Below are 23,913 nucleotides of genomic sequence, written 5' to 3'. Positions count from 1 at the left end.
AATGCGTACTTGGTGCATTTTATTTGACGCGCGATATCTCTTAGCGAAAACTACAGTAAGACCTCAAATAACAATAGATATTTAAGCTCTTACTGTAGTTTTCGCTAAGAGATATCGCGCGTCAAATAAAATGCACCAAGTACGCATTCTCATGATTTATTGTTCCCGTAATATTATAAAGCGCTGAACTCGAATTTTGCACTGAAAAATTGAAATTTTAGACGAAAAATTTTTTTCAGAGGTTTGAAAAGAAGCTTTTTATGCAAAATTAATTTTTGCTGATTTTTTATTTAATGCAAATTAATGCAGATTTTTTAGATACAAATTTTGCTTCCCAGGGGCTCTCAAAAACTTAATAAAATTTAGGATTTCATTTTAAAAAAACATTTCAAAAAAATAAATTTTTTGGAAAATCTCAAAATTTCGGATTTTCAAATAAAATTTTCAGAAATTTTCAATACAATTTTCGAACTCAGCACCCCATTTTACCCAGTGAAATCAATTTTCAGCTCGAAATTCGCCAATGTCGTAAAATCGGGTGTTTTGGGGTACTGTAGTCGGTGTTTGCGTACTCCTGGTGCTACAGTACCCCAAAACTTCAATTTTTGATCTGCGACGCTGGAAAAAAGTGCCACAATGTGTAACTCGACCCGCTGAATTCAAATTTTACATTAAAAATTCGAAATTCTTAGTGTAAAAAGTCGAAATTCGAAATTTTGCCAGAAAATCAGTGCAAAAATCAATTAAAAAAACGTAATTTGACACAGAGCTTTAGTGATAAGTAGATGATTGATAAGGATAGTTGCACAGGAAATTTTAAAAATTACTGGGAGGGGGTAACTGGGGTCAAATTGGGAATTCTACACGTTTGTCGGAATGGGGGGTAAAGGTCTAAATCTAGCGAAAAATAGAAAAAAGTGACCAGATTTAAAAAAAAATCGATATTGGAAGATACATGAAGAGGGGGGGGGGGGTCTTTGGCTCAGAAAATGAGAAAAAAAAGTTTTTTTTCGAAAAAATACATTTTGTACACAGTAAAGTCAGCTGCTGGAGGAATGAGTTTCGGGGGGCAAAGAGAATTTGGAAAAAAAAATCGAACAAATATGGAAAAAATTAGAAGAATCGCATTCTGGGCTTCTGATTGGTTGCGGGGGCGGCCAGCAGTTCCGGATTTCGTTCCATCACACGGGAAATCTGAAAAAAAAGTGATTTTTTGGCACTTTTCACGATTTTTTGGCTTCAAATGCGGGAATTTTCATGATTTTTCCAATTTTTCCGACGAAAATATTGGAATTTTCATGTTTTTCGAGTCAAAAAACCTCAGATTTTTATGTTTTTTGGTCAAAAACCTTCTATTTTTATGATTTTCGAGTAAAAACCATCAATTTTTGAGATTTTTGGATAAAAAAGCTCCGATTTTTGTGATTTTTCGTATTTTCCCACGAAAAACTATGAATTTTTATGTTTTTTGAGTCAAAATCCTCCGATTATTGTGATTTGTAGGGTCAAAAAATCCGATTTTTATGATTTTTGGGTCAAAAAACTCCGAATTTTCTCGATTTTTGATTCAAAAATCTACGATTTTCATGGGTTTTCGGCCTCAAATGTGGAAATTTTCATGTTTTTTCGAGTTAAAAACCTCCGATTTTTATGATTTTTGGGTCAAGAAAATCAGATTTTCATGTTTTTTGAGTCAAAAACTGTTGATTTTTGTGATTTTTCGGTCAAAAACCTCCGATTTTTATGATTTTCGAGTCAAAAATCTCCCCAATTTCCAGCACAAAACCGTACCAACAAATCCATATAGCCCTGCATATCCTTCATCCTCGAATCTTTAACCTGAAGCTCCAACTTCAGACTATCAATAACTGCAAGTAGATCGTCAGAGTTGCTCGGATCAATGATCTTTCGTTGATTCTTCTGAGAGCCGCCAAATCCGCTTGAGGCCGTAGATCGAATGCTTCCCGATCGGTGGAACATGTCGTGAGCCATCTGAAAAGTGGAGACTTTGATTGGAAATTCATGAAATTGGGTTGAAAAATCAAAATTACCGCGAATTTTAGTGTTTAAAAACTTGAAAATTCCGAAAAATTCAAAATTCCTGGGTTTTTCTCCGCAGAAATCCAATTTTTCACTGAGAGCAGAGTTCTTGAGCTACCGTAACCTCTGGGACTTGTAAAATTTTGCTAAAAATTGATTTTTTTATTTCAAAAATCTTGAAAATTAATATTTCGAGCCATTTTCTAGTAAAATTTGATGAAAACTAGCTTCTGGAGCGGAAAATTTTTTCCGGGCTTCCAGAGCTACCGTAACCTTTGGAACTTGCAAAATTTGGCAGAAATCCAAATTTCGAGCTCCAGAGCTACAGTAACCGCTAAAAATGCTCCAAATTGAGCAAAAAGAGCCCATTTTTACGAGAAATTTTGCGGCCGAAAGTCCATCGATTCCGTACCACAGGTGACGTCATCGCATGGGGCAACGTGGCTGCTCCGGTAATTGCTCCAATTCCACCAAATCTTCCAGTCGGCGTGGTTGTGCTCTGGCGACGGGCGGCTGCAACTGGCTGAGCTTGTGGAGCTTCTGGTGAAATGGAATCGGCAAATGGATTCTGATTGGACGAAAATGACGATGGAGGACGGGATGGACCATTGTTCTGGGCTGATGTGTCGTAGGCGTTGAAGCTGAAAATTTGAGCATTTTTTGGCGAACAAAAATTTTTTTTTCAAATTTGTGGGGTAAAATTCAAGATTTTTGAGAGAATTTGGCTAAAAAACCACCAATTTCGATAATTTTAAGCCTAAAATCGGTTAAAAATAGGAAAATTGCGATTTTCGTTTTCGATTGGGTTACGGTAGCTCCGGAAGACCGCAAACATCAAATTCTACGAAAAATTGCGGGATATTCTGATTTTCAATTTTCCAAAGGGTTACGGTGGTTCCAGAAGTCCGCAAACACCGAATTTTACGGAAAAATGCGGAAATTTTGAATTTCCGATAGTTAAGAGGATTACCACGGCCTCCTGCGCGTGAAATGCGCAAGCAAGTCGCTCTCGTCGTCTCTCGCCTCTCACTTGCGCACGTTCCCTCGCTCAAAGCGTGAAAATCGACCAAAAAAGGAAAATTTTGAACAAGGCCTCAATTTTTGCTAATTTCTCGAGTTTTTGAAGAATATATTCGAAAAAAACTTTAAAAGTGAATGAAAAAAGAATTCTTAAATGAGATTTTCAATAAAATTTTTCATTTTTGTATTCCAAAATACCAGAAATTACAATAAATATTATTTAAACGTGCGTAACTTTGCGAATAAGAAATAAAACAAGTAGCAGTCAACTATGAAAATAATATTTGAACAATTTTAAACATTTTTCCAGTTGGACGTTTTTTGATCCCATTACTGGTTACTGAGTTATGATCTATAATAGATATCGAGGTTAAATCAACGAATTTACCTTGTTCGGTTTCCAAAAGAGCATAGCTCTCTCGTGAGTGCAGATATCAAAAAACTTTCAACTGAAGAAATGTTCACCAAATAAAACACTACAATTCTTTAGTTGACACTTTTTTGATTACTTCATTTGTTAAAAAGATATACGCATTTAAAAAAACAAGCATTCAGTTTCTCGATAAAATCTTTGCCTTGTACTTCACCACTGTTATAACTTTTCAATGAGTACACTTACAAAAAAATGATCAACTGAGAAAATGTTGGCTATAGTACCATCTTCAATTTTGTAGTTGAAACGTTTTTCATATCTTTCGTAGTTTTCGAGATAATGCTCACTAAAGGAAAAATAAAGTATAAAAAGTTAGAATTGGGTTTGGTTTTTTTGAGACTCCTCTGCCAATATTTTACCAATACGTACAAATTTTTGCCCAAAAGATGCACAAATATTTTTTTAAACTTTTGGTGACCACGGATTTTGGATAAACATTTCCTATTGGATACGGTATGGCAAAAACTGACAAAATTTGCGCTTTTCAGTTGAAAATTTCAAACTTACTAGGGAACCGTCACAAGGTGCCACTCGCTTTTTGGACGAAACATGTTTCATGTGAAAGCCCATGTTGAGAAACGGTACAATGTAAATTTTTAGCTGCAAATTTTCAGAATCGAGCTCAGGCTGAGCATTTAAAGATGCTCACGTCAGTACTAACTGCGCACTCCAGCCGCAATATTAGCGTATCGGTGAGGGTTGTGGTGGTGATTTTATGTGAAAAATATTATTTTTTGTCCATTGAAACGTTTTTGCTACTTTGAAAAAAGTTTAGAAGATTTTTGAAAAAAATTTTTTTTTTTAATCTGAAATGTGAAAAAATAATCCAAAAAAATTTTTTTGTTTCAAAATTTTTTTCAAAAGTGTTTTAAACTTTTACAGTTGATAGACAAGTGTTAAAAACCTAAAAATAACAACTTGCTGAATCCGGGTTCAGATTTTTTAACAGAATAAGTTACCAGTTTACTTGCTTTTTTTGCGAATTGTACCTTAACTTTGAGCTATAATATCTCTGTGATGAGCCACAGTCTTGTTTAGCGATCGACTACAAAGTTGTAGCAAATTTTTTGTTTAACATTTTGTTAATTGATTAATTTTTGCTATCAGCGATTTTCGCAGAGTAACATATCTGTGAGACTGTACAACTTTTAATCGTATATTCCATAAACGTGAATGACCTTTTTTTCTGCGTGGGGTACTAATACCAAAAATTAATTAATTAACAAAATGTTAAACAGAAAATTTGCTACAACTTTGTAGTTGATCGCTAAACAAGACTGTGGCTCATCACAGAGATATTATAGCTCAAAGTTAAGGTACAATTCGCAAAAAAAGCAAGTAAACTGGTAACTTATTCTTTAAAAAAATCTGAACCCGGATTCAGCAAGTTGCTATTTTTAGGTTTTTAACACTTGTCTATCAACTGTAAAAGTTTAAAACACTTTTGAAAAAAATTTTGAAAAAAAAAATTTTTTTGGATTATTTTTTCACATTTCAGATTTTTCAAAAAAAAAATTTTTTTTCAAAAAGCTTCTAAATTTTTTTCAAAGTAGTAAAAACGTTTCAATGGACAAAAAATAATATTTTTCACATAAAATCACCACCACAACCCTCACCGATACGCTAATATTGCGGCTGGAGTGCGCAGTTAGTACTGATGTGAGCATCTTTTAATGCTCACCCTGAGCTCAATTCTGAAAATTTGCAGCTAAAAATTTACATTTTACCGTTTCTCAACATGGGCTTTCACATGAAACATGTTTCGTCCAAAAAGCGAGTGGCACCTTGTGACGGTTCCCTAGTTAGAAAACTACGTCAGTTTTCAACAGATATTAATGCTTGTGGTCAAAATAAAATAAGCTCAAAATTCTCTAAAAGTCGGTGAGAAAAGATTTTTACTTTTTTCTCTCTTGGCCCATACCAGCCATATCGTCCTGCCAAAAACGGGCATACTATGTTTAAAAACAAGATTTTAATTTTTTGATATTTTTTGTCATTGAATAATGCTTCTTGATATTGACTTCATATAAAAACAACAAAAAAAATTAGAAAAAATTTCAGAGCCGCTTAGTATGAGGGAAATAATAACGAAATAAAAATTTCTTCAGAGTGAACCGTAAAATCTCGTTGGGTAGTCAAAATGCTGGAAAAAACCGTCTCATTTCATTTTTCATATTTTTATTTTAAAATTTGCACTGTCTCCCGTCTTTGAAACACGCACTTCAAATGAGCTCTATCGTCACGCGCGAGAGAGTGGAGACGCAGAGAAGTCACAGCGCGTCGCTTTCTTCGTGCGCTTGGCGCATTTCACGCGCAGGAGGCCGTGATTACGGTAGCTCCAGAAGTCCGCAAACACCGAAGTCTACGAAAAATTGCGGGAAAAATTGCAATTTTGCCTCGATTTTCATTTTAGAGCAAATAAGTTCAAAAAAGAGCCAAATTTGACCTGAAAATCTCAAGATTTTCCAATTTTATCCGATTTCATGCTCAAAATGGTCGAAAAATCCCATTTTTTCACTCAAAAACCTCCAATTTGTCCATTTCTTCTCATTTTTCCACGCAATTCTAGTACCTAGAATTCCGGCTAGTTCCCCGTCCCGTCGAGTCATAATCATTTCCTCCTCCATCCAAATGATTATCCATCGGCGTGAGGAATGTTCCAACTGGCAGCGGCTTCTCCTTATCCTTTAGGCCCAGTTTGGAGCCAATTTTGCCGAAAAATTTGCCAGATTTTGTGGAAATTGTCGATTTTTTGCTCGTAGCGGACCACGCAGAGGCCATTGACATTGTATCTTCGGCCTTTTTGTGTCCATTTTTGGCTTGTGTGATTTTTCGCTTCATTTTCGACATTAGGCCACCGCCACCACTGGAAGACTCTGAAAAATGGGCAAAATTTTAATGAAAAAACTGAAAATTGTCGTAAAATTCAGTGTTTGCGGACTTCTGGAGGTACAGTAACCCGCGAAATTCCAAATTTCTATGAAAATTCGAATTTCGAGGGTTACGGTAGACTGAAAAGCCCGCAAAGACCAAATTTTGAGCGATTTTATGAATTCTAAGCTGAAAATTCAAAATTCGACCGAGAAAATTGGTGGTTGCGTCTTCTGAAGCTACAGTAACCCGCAAAATTCAAATTTGTACAGAAATTTGTAATTTTTGGGTTACGGTAAGTCCAGAAGTACGCAAAGACCAAATTTGATGCAATTTTCGAACTTTTTGATTGAAAATTCAAAATTCGACCGGCAAAATGGGGTTTTTCGTACTTTCCAAGCAACCGTAACCCGAGAAATTCGAATTTTTACAGAAATTTTGAATGTTTGGGTTACGGTAGACTGAAAATCCCGCAAGAGCACATTTCGAGCAATTTTATGAATTTTCCGCTGAAAATTCAAATCTCGACCGAAAAATGGGTGTTTGCGTACTTCTGGAGCTACCGTAACCCGAGAAATTCAAATTTTCCGAGAAATTTTATTTTCGAGGGTTACGGTAGAGTGAAAATTCCGCAAAGACCAAATCTTAAGTCATTTCATCGATTTTACGCTGAAAATTCAAAACTCGACCGAAAAATGGGTGTTTGCGTACTTCTGAAGCTACCGTAACCCGCGAAACTCCATTTTTTTCAAAAATTTGAATTTCGCGGGTTACGGTTGACTGAAAAGCCCGCAAATATCGATTTTTGAACGCTTTTATGAATTTTTCCGCTGAAAATTCAAATCTCGACCGAAAAAATGGGTGTTTACGTACTTCTCGACCTACCGTAACCCGCGAAATTCGAAATTTTCACAGAAAATCGAATTTCGAGGGTTACGGTAGCTCCAGGATTACGCAAACACTATTTGGGCTCTCAGAGCCGACATTTTCCCGGCTTTTAAGATGCTCCGCGAGCATTTCCGACGTGAATTTCCTCACTTTCTTGCTCATTTCCAATCTGATTTAACGACAATGAGCTAACACTCATCGATGGCTTCTCGTAGTTGAACTCGAGCTTAATCTGTACTTCTCCTCGATATTTCTCGTCGTTTGTCTTCTTTTTAAGGCGGAGCCAATTCGTTTGTCCGTGGAGCATCTTTGCATTCTCGAGTTCGAGCTCACAGCGGCCGATGAGCTCATTTGTACCGAGCTTTGCCTTGGCGTGAACTGCAACCACCACCGAGTTGAACTTGTCCGAGAGTTTGCTGGAAAATTGGAAATATTGCGAATTTTCTACAAAATTTTCGTTTTCGACTGGGTTACGGTAGCTGCAGAAGTCCGCAAACACCGAATTTTACGGAAAATTGCGGAAAATTTGAATTTTCGGTAGTAGTCTGAAATCACCCCGCCACTTTTTTTTCTTTAAATTTAAATAAATTTTCAAATAAAAACGTGTGGAGTTGTTGTATTTTTAGGCTTAGGAAATAACCATTTCTAAGCCTAAAGATGGAAAATGGACATCACGTTTTATTAAAATGGATAATATTAAAATGATTAAAAAAAGTGGCGGGGTGATTTCAGACTAGTACCGAATTTTCGATTGTCTAAAGGGTTACGGTAGCTCCAGAAGTCCGCAAACACCGAATTTTACGAAAAATTGCGGAAAATTTGAATTTTCGATTGTCTAGAGGGTTACGGTAGGTCTAAAAGTCCGCAAACACCGAATTTTACGAAAAATTGCGGGAAATTTGAATTTTCGATTGTTTAAAGGGTTACTGTAGCTCCAGAAGTCCGCAAACACCGAATTTTACGAAAAATTGCGGAAAATATAAATTTTCGATTTTTAGAAGGGTTACGGTAGGTCGGGAAGTCCGCAAACATCGAATTCTACGAAAAACTGCGGAAAATTTGAATTTTCGATTGTCTAAAGGGTTACGGTAGCTCCAGAAGTCCGCTAACACCGAATTTTACGAAAAATTGCGGAAAATTTGAATTTTCGATTGTCTAGAGGGTTACGGTAGGTCTAAAAGTCCGCAAACACCGAATTTTACGAAAAATTGCGGGAAAATCAAATTTTAAAGTTCCAAAATGCTCCAGGAGCTCCAAATCTTCCGAAAATCCAGTCCCCGACATAAAAAATCACGAGAAATCCGAATTTCGAGCTCATTTTCCATTCGGAGCAGCCACTACTCACAATTCACAAACTTCATCCCAACGACATTCTCCTTCTGTATTCAGTACATCCGTCGAACATCGACTCCGCAATGATCCTTTTCCTTGTAGGGTTACTGTAGCGTAGGCGTCCAGTGATGACTTGTTCTTCATGTAGAGGCCACGGGCGGCGGTTACTGTAATTGTTTTGAATTTTCGCGGGACAGCCAGTGCGCTCCAATGATAAAATCGATAATTTTGATTAAAAATTGATAATTTTCAACGAAAAATCGATAATATCAGTTGAAATTATCGATTTTTTCACTGAAAATTATCGATTTTTCACAGAAATTATCGATTTTCCAATCAAAATTATCGATTTTTCACGCAAATAGTCGATTTTAATTAAAATTATCGATTTCTCAATAAAATTATCGATTTTTAACTGAAATTAACGATTTTTTTATTGAAATTATCGATTTTTTATTGAAATTATCGATTTTTCACGCAAATTATTGATTGTTCACGCATGTTATCGATTTTTCACTGAAATGATCGATTTTTCACGCAAATTATCGATTTTTCGCGCCTCCAAACTCACTATGTGCAAGCATTGTGTTGGGCTCCATTTTCGGCTGATTTTCCTGATTTCTCGGCTGATTTTTGACGATTTTTCGTTTCTTAAACTCGACTTCCTTCTCGTTTCCCGCCTTGATACGGCCAGCGGTGCCTGGAAAATATCGCTTTATTTCTGGTTTTAAATTTGAAAAAGCTGTGGCTACAAAACCCACTGCAAAATCCGAAAAAATATCCAAAAATCCAGCGAAAAATCGTCATTTTGAAAGAGATGGAAAAATCGAAATAAAATATTTAAACTGGGCTTGGTTGACCAGATTTTTTGAGAGAAAAAAAAAAGAAAAAAGTTGAATATTTTTGATAAAAAAGTTCACGTTTTTTGGGGGGAGAAAAATTGCAAAAAATTGCAAAAAAAATTAGAAAACAATAAAAATAAAAGGAAAATAAAAGGAAAATAACAATGAAAAAATCAACAAATTTTGGGTGAAAAAAAGGTGAAAATCGGCCGATTTTCAATCGATAATCATCAAAAAACAGGCGGAAAAACAGACAAAAAAAGTAACAATTTGATAAGAGAACTGGTTATTTGGAGGAGAGATTGATGTGTGTAGGTAGGTAGGCGGAGGCGCAGGCAGTGAGGAATCTGAAAAATTTTGGGAAAATTAGAGAGAAAATGGGGGTTTTTGGGCTCTTTTTGGGCTCCTAGAGTTTTTAAAAATTTGGAAAAATAGTCTAAAAATCGAATTTTTAAGACGATTTTCAGCTATAAAAACTACTTTTTCTAGAAATTTTTGTGTCGAAATTTACTTTTTTGTGGAATTTTCAAGGAAATTTTCAATTTTCCTGAAGGTTTTGGGCTCTGCGAGCTCAAAAATTCGGAAAAATAGTCATTGAAATTGAAATTTGAAGACTATTTTCAGCTGTAAAAGTCAATTTTTGAGCTCCTGGAGCCATTTTCAGAGAATTTTCAGCTCCAAAAGTGTAAAAAATGCTCAATTTTCGAGCAAAATGAGCAATTTTGAGCACAAAAACACGCGAGAAAATCAATGAGGAATACCCCAATTTTCAACTGATTTTTTTCAAAAACTACGTCAAAATGTACGTTTTTCGGCTGATAAGAGACCGTTATCACATTGAAAAATTCAATATTTTACGTATTTTCTCTGCGTTTCACCACAAAAGTTTAGTGTAATGTCAAAGTTGGAGTGGAAAAACGATTTTCAGACAGAGAAATGGGTAAAAACTTTGATTTTTCAGCTGGAAACGATTCAAAATTCGATTTTTAGCTGAAAAAAAGGCTGAAAATTGACAATTTCAGTGAAAAATCAACCTTTTAGGGTCAAAAAATCACTCAAAATTGCAATTTTAAGGTAGGAAACCTACTGGAAAATTGAGATTCCACTAGAAAAACCGCGGAAAAGTCAAAAAACTACAAAAATTACAGCAGAAGCCCAGTTTTTTGGCTTGAAAATCACTCAAAATGCCAATTTCCCGGGGGGAAAACTGCTAGAAAATCGATTTTCCAGACGAAAATTACAGCTTTTCCCCCTTAAAAGCTCATTTTTCGAGGGGGAAAGCTTCGGAAAACCAGGTTTTACTGTAGAAAACAGCTGGAAAATTGATTTTCTAGACGAAAAAAAATGAATTGCCAGGATAAAAATCACTTGTAAGCTCGGTTTTTAGTTGAAAAATTGAATTTTCAGGAGGAAAAATGGCCCAAAAACTGGATTTTTAGGTGCAAATTTGGCACTTTTCCAGCGAAAAATCCAAATTTTCAGCTGTAATTTGTGTTTTTGCGTATTTTTGGGGCTACACTAACCCATAAAAATTGGAAAAAATCGAAATTTTCGGCTATAAATTCCCAAAATGTCCTTGAATTCCGCTTTTTTCGGATTTCCCCACAACAGTTGCGTCATAGATCTCTGTCTCTTCACACTTTTCGATTTCTATCAGATCTGCGGAGTGTGATAAGCTGCTGGGAAGGGGGGATTTATTGCGAAACCCGCTTTTTTTTTCAGTAAAAATTGGCTGTTTCAAAGGGTTACGGTAGCGCCAATAGTACGCAAACACCGAATTTTACGGAAAATTACGGGTTACTGTAGCAGCTTTTTTTTAATGATTTGAATTTTTCGAAGGTTACGGTAGCGCCATAAGTCCGCAAACACCGAATTTTACGTAAAATTGCAGGAAATTTGAATTTTCAATTTTCATAAGGATTACGGTAGCTTCAGAAGTCCGCAAACACCGAATTCTACGAAAAAATGCGAGAAATTTGAATTTTCAATTTTTATAAGGGTTACGGTAGCTTCAGAAGTCCGCAAACACCAAATTTCACGAAAAATTGCGGGAAATTTGAATTTTCCATTGTCAAGAGGGTTACGGTAGCTCCGGAAGTCCGCAAACACCGAATTCTACGAAAAATTGCGGGAAATTTGAATTTTCAATTTTCATAAGGGTTACGGTAGCTTCAGAAGTCTGCAAACACCGAATTCTACGGAAAATTGTGGAAATTTTGAATTTTCGATTGTCCATAAGGTTACTGTAGCTCCAGAAGCCCGCAAACACCAAATTTTAACGAAAAATTTCGGGGAAATTGATTTCCGGCCTAAAAAAGGTGAAATTTGGCTTGAAATCACGATTTGTTGATCATTTTTTCCCGAAAAATCGCGGGAAATTCGAATTTTCAGCTCAATTTTCTGGAAAATCTCACCTTATTCCTCAATTTCTTCTTCCTCCTCTTCCAGCTCTTCCTCCAGCTCTTCTTCTTCTTCTTCAGATTCATCACCCGATTCGATTCCTCCACCACCACCAGCAGAAGCCCCTGAAACTGTTCCAGAAGCCGTCTTATCACCAATGGTGACGTCATTATTATCACTTCCATCTGTATATTTGATTGGAAGAATCACCACTTGGTTACGGGCTTCACGATCCACCTGAAAAGGAGCATTTTTCAGCTTTTCCCGGGCTCCGAGAGCTCAATTTTTGAGATTTTTATGGACAAAAAATAACCGAAAAAGGCACAAAAATCTAGCTTTTCAATGAATTTTTACACACTTTTCAGCTCAAAAAGCTTGTAATTTTTGAGTTTTTAAACTGGAAAATGTACAATTTCCGCTATTTTTTTGTCAAATTTCAGTGATTTTCCAGCTTCTGCAGAGCGAGATTTTCGGAAAAATTAGAAATTTTGGCTTTTTCCGGTTTTTTTTTTCGCTGAAAATCGTTAAAAATCCAAATTTTCGGGTGAATTTTGTGGAAAATTGGAATTTTTCGTATTTTTTCCATCAAAAAATGCGGATTTTTGGCAATTTTTCCGGCTAAAAATCGTTGAAAATCAATATTTTCAGCGATTTTTAGCCGGAAAAATCTCTGAAAATGCACTTTTTTTTCAAAAAATTTCGTTTTTTAGTGAATTTTCAAGAGTTATTCTTGCAAAAATGTGAATTTTCAGCGATTTTTCGGCTTAAAATGGTAAAAAATCAAAATTTCCAGCGATTTTTTGTGGAAAATCGGTGAATTTTCATCAGAAAATTGAATTTTCTCGCACTTTTCTATAAAAAAAATGTGAATTTTTACATATTTTCTTGGCTTTTGGGGTCAAATTTTCTGAAAAAAAAAAATTTTCAGCGATTTTTCGGCTTAAAATCGTTAAAAATCAAAATTTTAGCGTTTTTCTTTGTGGGAAATCCGTGTTTTTTGTCGAAAATTCACTAGAAAATTGAATATTTTCATATTTTCTTGGCTTTTGGGGTCAAATTTTCTGAAAAAATGTGCATTTTCAGCGATTTTTCGGCTTAAAATGGTAAAAAATCAAAATTTCCAGCGATTTTTTTGTGGAAAATCGGTGAATTTTCATCAGAAAATTGAATTTTCTCGCACTTTTCTATAAAAAAAATGTGAATTTTTACATATTTTCTTGGCTTTTGGGGTCAAATTTTCTGAAAAAAAAAAATTTTCAGCGATTTTTCGGCTTAAAATGGTAAAAAAATCAAAATTTTAGCGTTTTTCTTTGTGGAAAATCCGTGTTTTTTGTCGAAAATTCACTAGAAAATTGAATTTTTTCATATTTTCTTGGCTCTTTGAGTCAAATTTTCTGAAAAAATGTGAATTTTCAGCGATTTTTTCCAAATTTTCCCTGAAAATCGATATTTTTTCGATTCCATTCACACTCACCCACCACCTTCCATCCTTGTGCTCTTTACCGGCTCCAACAACAATCGATTTTCCATTCGGAGCGAAATTGATCGAATTAATGAATCCGGGGATACTGTAGGAGAAGAATGGGGTCAGTTGACGGAAATTTTCCGAAATTTTCCACAGTTTAAGCTCTCCTTCGTTGGATCCAGAGGCGAGCAGGTCTGTAATAAAAATGAGCATTTTTCGATGAAGCCTTGAAGCCTTGTTGAAGCTCCTCTCTGCACTGTGCTCTTTGTCCCGCCGGAGAGCAGCAGCACCACCAGCTGAGCAAATTTTGGGGCACATTTTTTTTGATTTTTACAGTGAAAAAATCGATTAAAAACCTACCAGAATACGGTAACACCGCCAGCGCCACAATCCATCGTCCACTACCATTTTGTGTTCCGTGAGCCTGTTTTCGGACGTGAAGAGCACGCTTCTTCCAGAATGACCATAATGCAATGCTTCTGCAAACAGGAAAATGGATAAAGGAGAGGAAAAAAGGTGAAAAAAATCGGTGAAAAAAGGCATTTTTCCACTGAAAATATGTCTAAAATTGATATTTTCAACGGTAAAATCATCAAAAATTGGAATTTTCCGGTTAAAAATGGTCGAAAATGACGATTTTCCGGTAAAAAATGGTGAAAAAGCCAAAATTTCCGAGGGAAATCGGTTGAAAAACGCATTTTTCCACTGAAAATATGTCTAAGATGGACATTTTCAACGGTAAAATCATTAAAAATTGGAATTTTCCGGTTAAAAATGGTGAAAAATGTCGATTTTCCGGTAAAAAATGGTGAAAAATGGCGATTTTCCGGGGGAAATCGGTTGAAAAAGGCATTTTTTCACTGAAAATATGTCTAAAATTGATATTTTCAACTGTAAAAGCATCAAAAATTGGAATTTTCCGTTGAAAAATGGCTCCAAAATGGCGATTTTCCGTTGAAAAATTGTCTATAATGACGATTTTCAGTGGAAAAATGGTTTTCCTTTACGAAAAAACGACGTTTAGGTCAATTTTTCGGTGAAAAATGGCTCCAAAATGACGATTTTCCGGTTGAAAGTTGTCAGAAATGGAATTTTCCGAGGAAGATGGCGTTTAAAATGGCGTCTTTTTATTGAAATTATGCCCAAAATTGATATTTTTATCGGTAAAAGCATCAAAAATTGACAGTTTCAACAAAAAATGGAACCAAAATGACGATTTTCCGGTTAAAAATGGGCAAAAATAACGATTTTCAGTGGAAAAAGGTTTTCTTTTACGAAAAAAAAATGGCGTTCAGGTCAATTTTCGCAGGAAAAAAACCGGGAAGGAACACCACTTGGAACTATGCCAATACGGAAGGCGGGCTCGGTGAGCACCGGAAAAAAATAACGAATGACGACAGGAAAAGCTAACAAGAATGGTGGCGGAGCAAGCCGAAAATGCAAAGAGCAAACTATGCAGTGGTGCTCCAGGAGCGGATGATGGTAGCTGTTGAAGTAGGCAAGCTTCAGCCCCAGGCTTCAGCAAATGAGCAGGCTGCCTTGCCACTTTTGGAGGCCGCTTCAAAGTAAATTTTAGCGATTTACAGAGAGAATCAAGACTCAAAAAATTTTTGCCCTTCGCCAAATTGATTTATCGACAAATTCGGCAGCTTGCCGGTTTGCCGATTTGCCGGAAATTTTGATTTTCGGCAAATTAAAAATTTGCCGGAAATGTGTAGAGGGATTTTTTATAGCTCAGACAAACGCTTAGTAGCTTAATTAGAATTAAACCAAATATAATGGGGACATAATTAATACGCTTCCTATTCTAATCCAATATGGATTTTCCAATCAAATATGGTTGAAATCTAATCCAATATGGAACAAATCTAATGAAAATGGTTGAAACCTAATCCAATATGTAACAAATCTAATTAAATATGGACAAATCTAATCCAATATGGATTTTATAATAAAATATGGAGCAAATATAATCCAATATGGATTTTCTAAACAAATATGAATTATGTCCCCATTATATTTGGTTTAAATCTAATTAAGCTACTAAGCGTTTGTCTGAGAGGACGGAAAAAGGCAGCAGTAGTGCCTTTTTGAAATTTTCCCGTTTTTTCTTCAAAATAGATGTAGGAACATTCATAGGATTTTCGGCCGTTTTTTTCCGGCAAATTTGCCGATTTGCCGGAAATTTCAATTCCGGTAAATTGAAGATTTGCCGATTTGCCGGAAAAAATCGTTTGCCGCCCACCCCTGTAGTAGACTATGACTAACAGGTAGTGTGGTATCCTAGCGATGGCTACCAACTTTCACTTCAACGCCTCCAGCTGCTTCAGCTTCTGCCGCCGTCAAACTGGTAGGATTATCTTTCAACTTTCAAAAGTCTTTCCACAAATTTTGAGGAACCAAAGTTCCGCCGCAGTAAAACAGCTCGATTGCCTCACACAAGGTCGTTTTAAATGCGAAAATTGTCGAGATTCCTTCTGGTTTTGGGGTATTTTTCGCAAATTATGTCAGGTGACTGACTGACTGGAATTTGAAATGTTCAAAGAAATTTCAGCCCGGGAATATTATAGGAAAATAGATTCTCTTGATTCTAGATTCTATTCCAATAAGTGAAAGGCCAGGCCGTTCGACTAATGGCCCGTGAACCAAGGAATCTTATTCTTCACATTGGAGGGATATGATTTGCGGAGAAAAATAGAAGGAGGAGGATGGAAAAAAAAAGTTATTGGATATAACTTTACATCCTCGATGGAATTGCTAGATCCTCTAGGATCATCTGAGATTACACGTGGTGGTGTCAGAGTGTCCCATGTCGGTTTGATCTACGAGAATTACAGGAATTCTAGACGCGTTCTAGACCCTGAGTTACCAATTAATAAGACATATTTCTGGGCGAAAAATTGCCGCATTTTTTGTAGATCAACCCGTAATGGGAGATTTTACAGAAGAAAAGTGCTCCACCAAAAACTTCTAGGCAGAAAAAAATCAATAACCTCACGTTGTGGGTGAGTTTGGCATGCCTTGTGTGTGCAAGACGTACGTACGTGTTGATCTTGTTCCACGGGAACGAGAGGCGCCACCGCCGAGCGCCCGTGAGCCCTGAGCCCGTGAACAAACACCTGCTGCTCCTCGAGCAACTCATTCATTGCATTGGAGCTTGGAGACTCAGACACATTGCTGCCAATACCACGTTCGAACGGGATGGGGTTTCCGACGGACGTGAATTGAATGAGATGGGGAGGGGCGGATTTGCACCACACATGTTGGAGAAAAAATGACGACGCGAGAAAAAAAAACACGGAGGAAGACCGGAATGAATAGATGCTTCTGACCATCTGAGCAGCAACAATGTTGTGCTGGGGAGAATCTTGAAGCTTCTGTTTTCTAGCAGAATTTATTTCCTAGGAACTTGAACACGTGGCGTCAGAGTGTCTCATTTCAGCTTGAACTACGTAGATCTACAAAAAATGCGGGAATTGAGACGCAGAGTGTGCTCAACTGATTTCGCATGGTTAAGAACGTGCTGGCGTCACATTTTTTTTTTGGGGGCAAAAAATTCCCGCATTTTTTTTTGTAGATCAAACCGTAATGGTACAGCCTGACGCACCACGTGCTTGAAGTTTCTACTCCTGCTAGGTATTACAAGCTTCCGTGCTCTTTCTGAACTTTGCTCCGGTTCCTAGAGACGGAACGGGGGATGCTGGGTAGGGGTCCGAACAGTCAGAGCTTGTGATCCTTTGAACCTGCTCTTGAGATAGTTCTCAGCTTCTGAATTTTCACCAGCGGCAATTCAGCCTCACTAGCGAAATTTCAGGCTTCTGCCAAGCTCCAGATCTTTTCAGATACTGTGCCTTTCCCAGAGACCTCCTACTATGGCTCATTGAGCAAGTTCAGGAGCTTCTTCTGTTCCAACTCCAACTATTTCTTCAGGCTTCAGGCTCCAGGCTCTTCAGGATCCATCTTCTGAGCACAGAGCTTATAAAACTCAGTTCAGAGAGGTTGAAAACTTGTTTGCCAATGGTTTTCCGCCAAATTTTCAACTTTCAAAGTTCAAAACTGGCAAAATCGCAGAAAAAACGCCGAAAAAACGTCGAAAAAAAGCGTTCTTCAATCGATTTCTCACAGACGAATTCATACTGAATATGACAACGTCGCCCCTTCTATACAAACACTTGAGAGGAGAGGAGCGGAGGAGGAAACAGTCATATATTGAATAGGATTGTTCAAACAATGAATTGGAATGATGCGACCGATTTCATTTTTTTTTAATGTTTTAAATGTCAATATTTCAACCCTATTCAGGTTGAAATATATATGCAAAACTTTGGCCAAATTCCCAAAAGTGACGAATTGTTGGTTCAGGAACGCCATGTTTTTGTGTTTGTTGGTGAGTTTGTCTTCCGGTGTGTCTGTGTGTGTGTGTGTGTGTTGTCATAGCACAAGAGCACACAGGGAGCACTTGGAGCACCACAAAAAAGGGCACTTATTTAGCAAAGAATACTTTTCATAATGGAAATCGCTTGTGATGCATTTTTTTTTGTATTTTGAAAACTAAAGCTTCAATTTAACATCTTGCAAATCGGGTAATGCACTGTCGAAACTCAATACCAAAATCCAATTTTAGGACGGAAATCACGTGGTGAAATGAAAGTCTCCTTGCGGATTGATCTACAAAAAATGCGGCAACTTTTTTGCTCAAAAAATGTGACGTCAGACGTTCTTAGCTATGTGAAGAATCAGTCGAGAACTCGGCGTCTAAATTCCCGCATTTTTTGTAGATCAAACCGTGTCATGGGAGACATTCTGACACCACGTGTGTGTGGACACGGAATTCTGACTTCCCTCATAAATCGAAATGGCAGAGTTTGCCAAACTAGGCCATTCTGGGTCGGAGAGATTTTGTGTAGATTTACGGAGCGTTGCGTGTCGCGTCGCGGCTCGTTTTAGTTGTTTAAAACTAAAGTTTGTTGTCCGTGTGGAGTACACTACTTCTCCACGCGTTGCCCGTCAGGCAATTGTCAATGGAGCGCGAAAATTCAATGAGAAAGCCCAGAACCCCGTGTCTTCTCCCGCATTTTTCAAAGATCAAACCAAAATTCTGCCACTACGAGGGAAAAGCGTAGTTTTCCACAAGTTTGAGCATGAAAATCGATTTTTAATTGAAAAAAAAAACACCGACTTCGTAGCCTTTTACACAGGTAGGGAAAAGCCGATTCATTCAGGACACACAACCGGGAGAAGACAGAAATCGGAGACAAAACACATGTGAACACGCTACCCGAAACGTAGTGTTTGACGGGGGATAATTGGGTGTCACTAGTAGCTGGAGGGGGTGGTAGGAGACGGAGGGAGAGAGGCAGACGAGTGGTGTGAGAAGTAGAGTATATGGGGAATTGTGCATAAATTGAAGAAGTGAACCTCGTATTACGGGAACACAAAATTCTGAGAATGCGTATTGTGCACAACATAATTGACGCGCAAAATATCTCGAAGCGAAAACTACAGTAATTCTTTAAACGACTACTGTAGCGCCTGTGTGTCGATTTACGGGCTCAATCTTCCAAACGGATTTTTAAAAAAATCATTGATCTATAGAATTTTGAAAAATCGTTTCTTTTGCTTAACTTCAAAATTCTATAGATCAATAATTTTTTTAAAATCCGTTAGGAAGATTGAGTCCGTAAATCGACACACAGGCGCTACAGTAGTCATTTAAAGAGTAGTTTTCGCTTCGAGATATTTTGCGCGTCGATTATGTTGTGCACAATACGCATTCTCAGAATATTCGGTTCCAGTAATCGCGGATTTGTGTGGTGTAGAACTCTTGGTGTTTTCTGTACAAAAAAAATTGAAGAGTCTAAAGCTTTTCCAATTTTTTTGCACTACCAAAAAGGCAGTGTGGACATGCCTATATGATACCAATCAAACAATGCGCTGGGCGCCCTATTCCATAAATTTAATGGAAAAAAGTACTCATAAAACTAATGTGAACATGTTCCTGGGCTTCTTCCCCGAAAAGGAGAAAAAGAAGGAAAGACCGTGCATGAGTCATACATAGTTCAGAAATGACGTAGCACTTTGTTTGTCACTTTTTGGTGGACAAAACGTTATTACCTGTATACAGAGAGTGTGTAGACAGTTAGAGAATGACAAAAGACATCAGGGACCCAAAGGGGCGGGGCGCTGCGGGAAGAGACGATTTATGTCGATTTACGGAATTTTTCTCGTTGTGAGCAAGCATTCCGTAAATCGACACAAATCGTCTCTTCCGCGCCCCGCCCCTTTGGGTCCCTGATGTCTGTCACTCTCTAACTATCTACACTCTCTGTACAGGTAATATGATTACGTATTTTCGTTTGAGTAAATATTATCAGGAGACCAGAGACATGCTGGTCATGTGGCTCGTAGCTCTTTTTAGAGCAGTTCCGAGCTTTTTAACGAAAAAGTCGAAATTTTAGACTTTTGAGCTCTTTTTTTAGAACGCTCAAGGTGCCACGTGGTGTCAGTATGTCCCATGTCGGTTTGATCTACGTAGATCTACAAAAAATGCGGGAGAAGAGAGACGCGCAGAGTTCTCAACTGACGTCATATTTTTTTGGGGGCAAAAAATGCCCGCATATTTTTGTAGGTCAATCGTGCTCAAATTAGAGGCTTTTCAGTCGACGAGCTCCTGTCATCTCTCTCTCGAGGCAGGAAGACGCGCTGGTGCAATTTCTAGGTGGCCGGCGAAAATTAGGCCACTGCTGCCAGAAATAGCAAAGCGTCCCTTTACAGGGGCTTGAGCTGTGAGCTTCAGATCTCCTCAGAGCTTCCGATCTTTCTTCTTAGATGCTCAGAGTGAGAGAGAGTTTTCCTGCGAAAAGAATTCTTGAACTTTCCATTGCTCCGAAACTGAGCACAGTAGTTCCAATGGTTCTCTAGCCAAGCTCCGCGAGCTCCTGGGGGGTACTGTAGCATCACACCTACCCATCAGCAGATCCGGTGGCAAAGTGCTCCTCGTTGATCATTGCGACGCAGTCCAAACTGACACAGTTTTGAAGTCCACTGAACATCTGGAAATTGATTTTTTAGTGCTAAAACATGGTTTTAAGCTCATTTTAAAGCTCAAAAAAGCCTGAAAAAATTGCATTTTTCAGCGCTTTTTTTTGCAGATTTTCGTCTCGCCGCGTACCAATTGACTCTCATCCTCGACTTTCCATAGTCTCGCACTACGATCTCTTCCACCAACAGTTGCCACACGCTGTTTCGACAGTACACCAATCTGCTGGACACCGTCCTGATGTCCGTACATTGTGTCGACGAGTCCGAGCTGGTCGATATCCCACATCTGGAATGAAGAGATTTGGGCTGAAAATGGGTGGAAATTGTGAGAATTTCAATGGAAAATTGGATTTTTTCGCGGATTTTTAGTTGGAAAAACTCAAATTTCCAGATTTTTAGTGCATTTTTAGCTGAAAAATCAAATTTTCCGGTGGAAAATGTTAATTTTCAGCTTAAAATCCAATTATTAACCTTCACAGATCGATCCTGACTGGCCGAGTAGAGATTATTGGTTTTTAGCTGAAAAGTGAGCGAAAAAATTGGTCCACGATGTCCGGAGAGGTCCTTGATGTGCTCCAAACTGTCGAAATTCCAAATCTGAAACAAAATTTTCATATTTTTAGGTGCCTAAAAAACTGATTTTTTTTCAAATTTTTTGGTGGAAAATAGGCAATTTTCTACAATTTAAGTTTAAAAATGCATTTTTAAAAGTGTTTTTCGTATAAAAAATGCCATTTATCTGAAAATTTGAATTTTAAAAGTTAAAAAATGTGAAATTTTAGAGATTTTTGAGCTTTTTTAAGGTAAAAAATTTAATTTTTTACGCATTTCGATGGAAAAAAGTCAATTTTTTGCAATTTTAGCTCAAAGTTTGAATTTTAAAATCGGAAAAAAGTGAAATTTTTGCGATTTTCGAGGTTTTTTCAGATAAAAATCGGCTTATTTTGCAATTTTAGCTCAAAATTTCAATTTTAAAAGCCAGAAAATGTGAAATTTCATCGATTTTAGAGCTTTTTTCAGGTAAAAATCGGCTTTTTTTGCTATTTTTCTGATTTTTTCCACATTTTTACCTTGACAACCTGATCAAAACCACCAGAAGCGATAAATTTCTGATCTGGCGACACTGCAACAGTGAAAATGACTCCATAATGAGCATTTGTCGGCTCTTCCGGTACTCCGGCTCTTTTTTTGGTTCTTTTGATGATTCCGACGACTTTACGGGTGCCCACGTTGACTGAAAACTGGCAATTTTGACTAAAAACCGGCAAAAAATCGATTACATTTGACAATACTCGACTCTTTTCCACAGCTAATCACATATTTTGCATCTGGTGAGAAGGCGACACAGAGCGGAGACAATCTGGAAGAAGCTGGGTTGCTGTAGGTGGGAGTGGGGGTACTGTAGAGATCGGAAAAGAATTTTGTACTGTAAGAGTACTGTAGGATTACTGTAGTTTTAGAAAGTTTGACTTTTCGTCTTTTGAAGGAATTAGGGCTTGGGGATAGTGGGAGATATGGTCGGGGTACTGTAGGAGTACTGTAGGATTACTGTAGTTTTGGAAAAACTGGATTTTCGTCTTTTGAAGGGATATTGCTTTGGGGTTAGTGGAGGGATATGGTCGGGTTACTGTAGGAGTACTGTAGAGGTACTGTAGGAGTACTGTAGGATTACTGTAGATTTGGAAAATATGACTTTTCGTCTTTTGAAGAGTTATTGTTTTGGGGTTAGTGGCGGGATATGGTCGGGGTACTGTAATAGTACTGTAGAGGTACTGTAGGAGTACTGTAGGATTACTGTAGTTTTGGAAAATTTGGATTTTCGTCTTTTGAAGGGGGATATTGCTTTGGGGTTGGTGGCGGGATATGGTCGGGGTACTGTAATAGTACTGTAGAGGTACTGTAGGAGTACTGTAGGATTACTGTAGTTTTGGAAAATTTGGATTTTCGTCTTTTGAAGGGGGATATTGCTTTGGGGTTGGTGGCGGGATATGGTCGGGGTACTGTAATAGTACTGTAGAGGTACTGTAGGAGTACTGTAGGATTACTGTAGTTTTGGAAAATTTGGATTTTCGTCTTTTGAAGGGGGATATTGCTTTGGGGTTGGTGGCGGGATATGGTCGGGGTACTGTAGGAGTCTGGAAGAACAATCTGGAAGAATCTGGGTTACTGTAGGTGGGGGAGTGGGGGTACTGTAGCTCCAGAAATTTCAAAAAATCTGAAAATCGTTGTGACAGTGGTACTATAGTTCTGGATATAACTGAAATTGCGCATTTCGACCCATTTTCCATATTTTCTTCGATTTTTAGCAAGGAAACTCAATTTTTTTCCAATTTTCTAGCTTTTTCGGGTTACTGTAGGTGGAGTGGGGGTACTGTAGAGACTGGAAAAGTCGAAGATTTCCGATTTTTCAGTTTAAATTTGAAATTTTTCCAGTTTTTCGTATGTTTTCAAGCTTTAAACTTTGAATTTTCAGTCAATTTCTTGCTAAAAATTGAAAAAAAAGCATGAAATTCGATGAAAAACGACTTCAATTTTCCAAAATTTCAGCGATTTTTATATTTTTCTCAGTGAAATTTTGAGCATTTTCAGTTGGAAAACTCTGGTTTTTTCGCAAAATTTTTTTCAGGTTACGGGCCGGATTACTGTACCTATGTGGTTTATAGCTAATTTCCAGATCATCTTCAAGCTCAACCACATCGGCAACTCGTTTAACTTGTGTTCCTGTACGTGCAACTGCATCGTCCCGGAGCTTCTCTGCCACCTCCTCTTGTGTCGTTGTTGTGCTCTGAAATTTGGGAAGTTTTGGGCTGAAAATCTGGAATTTTTGAGCTTAAAATTAAGGTTTTTGAGCTTAAAAATGAATTTTAGCTCTAAAATTGAATTTTTGAGCTTAAAATTGAATTTTTGAGCAGTCAATCTGGTGAAAAATTCGTAATTTTCGCAGGTTTTCGATGTGAAATTCCCGGATTTTCAGTCATTTTTCACCTGAATCTTGTCCAAAAGCTTCTTGGCTTCTCGATAATTTCTCTCGTGTGCATCCTCGTATTCCACGTCACTTCCGGCTTCTGATGCTGCGGCGCTTCCGGCGAGTGAGTCCTGGAACAAGAAAATATTGAAAAATTTGAATTTTTCTAATTTTTTAGTTAAAAAACAAGAGTTTTTCACTAAAAATTTAGATTTTTAACGGAAAATCCGTCGATTTTTGCTCATTTTTTTTTTCAGTTTTTCAGCGAATAAACCTCCTCATCCGAATGAATTTCCGTAGCTGCCATAATCTTCTGACGTCGTGACATTTTGGCGGCCATCTCCTCGCTTTTTGCATCCGATTTTCCACCATTTTTCTATAAAAAATTTTAATTTTTTGGCGAAAAAAGGAAGGAAAAGCTCACTCTTTTCCTAGTCGCTGCAGCTCCACCGCCGCTCTTTTTGGCGCCGGCTTTTACAAAAAATGCAGGCATTTTTTAAGCTGAAAATGGCATTAAAATTAATCTGAAAATTAGAAATTTCAAGTTAAAACCGGCGATGAAAAACGCCATTAACAAGAAAAAATTGCAGAAAAAAATAGTAAAAATACAAATTTT

At 37.4% G+C, this 23,913-nt stretch overlaps 2 protein-coding genes across 4 annotated transcripts; both read right to left on the bottom strand.

Annotated features, from left to right (window-relative positions):
- Positions 1 to 665: 665 nt before the first annotated feature.
- rfip-2 (FIP-RBD domain-containing protein) lies at positions 666 to 9,391 on the bottom strand (the record flags this gene model as incomplete). 2 transcript variants are annotated; one of them, NM_061397.5, is made up of 8 exons in its annotated part: positions 666 to 1,194; positions 1,792 to 1,992; positions 2,453 to 2,681; positions 6,066 to 6,369; positions 7,403 to 7,668; positions 8,598 to 8,751; positions 9,156 to 9,284; positions 9,346 to 9,391. In NM_061397.5, 8 exons carry the CDS (start codon positions 9,389 to 9,391, stop codon positions 1,114 to 1,116), a joined length of 1,410 nt encoding a protein of 469 aa, NP_493798.2. In that variant the 3' UTR covers positions 666 to 1,113. The 2 variants fall into 2 exon arrangements, with proteins under 2 accessions (NP_493798.2, NP_872031.2); NM_182231.8 differs by lacking the exon at positions 9,346 to 9,391 and having other exon boundaries at positions 758 to 1,194.
- An 81-nt stretch (positions 9,392 to 9,472) lies between these two features.
- T02H6.1 (WD_REPEATS_REGION domain-containing protein) lies at positions 9,473 to 23,798 on the bottom strand (the record flags this gene model as incomplete). 2 transcript variants are annotated; one of them, NM_182230.9, is made up of 13 exons in its annotated part: positions 9,473 to 9,773; positions 11,841 to 12,063; positions 13,301 to 13,485; positions 13,652 to 13,770; positions 20,258 to 20,343; positions 20,463 to 20,618; positions 20,804 to 20,929; positions 21,403 to 21,566; positions 21,613 to 21,692; positions 22,981 to 23,117; positions 23,318 to 23,428; positions 23,572 to 23,673; positions 23,722 to 23,798. In NM_182230.9, the coding sequence occupies 12 exons, from the start codon at positions 23,788 to 23,790 to the stop codon at positions 11,842 to 11,844; spliced, it is 1,557 nt and encodes a 518-aa protein (NP_872030.2). In that variant the 3' UTR covers positions 9,473 to 9,773; position 11,841. The 2 variants fall into 2 exon arrangements, with proteins under 2 accessions (NP_872030.2, NP_001303789.1); NM_001316860.2 differs by lacking the exons at positions 13,301 to 13,485; positions 13,652 to 13,770; positions 20,258 to 20,343; ... (6 more) ...; positions 23,572 to 23,673; positions 23,722 to 23,798 and having other exon boundaries at positions 9,477 to 9,773; positions 11,841 to 12,011.
- Positions 23,799 to 23,913: the final 115 nt, after the last annotated feature.

Source organism: Caenorhabditis elegans, chromosome II, assembly GCF_000002985.6.
Source record: "Caenorhabditis elegans chromosome II".
NCBI classification, from domain to species: Eukaryota; Metazoa; Nematoda; class Chromadorea; order Rhabditida; family Rhabditidae; genus Caenorhabditis; species Caenorhabditis elegans.
This window is presented reverse-complemented; position numbering and strand designations above follow the sequence as displayed.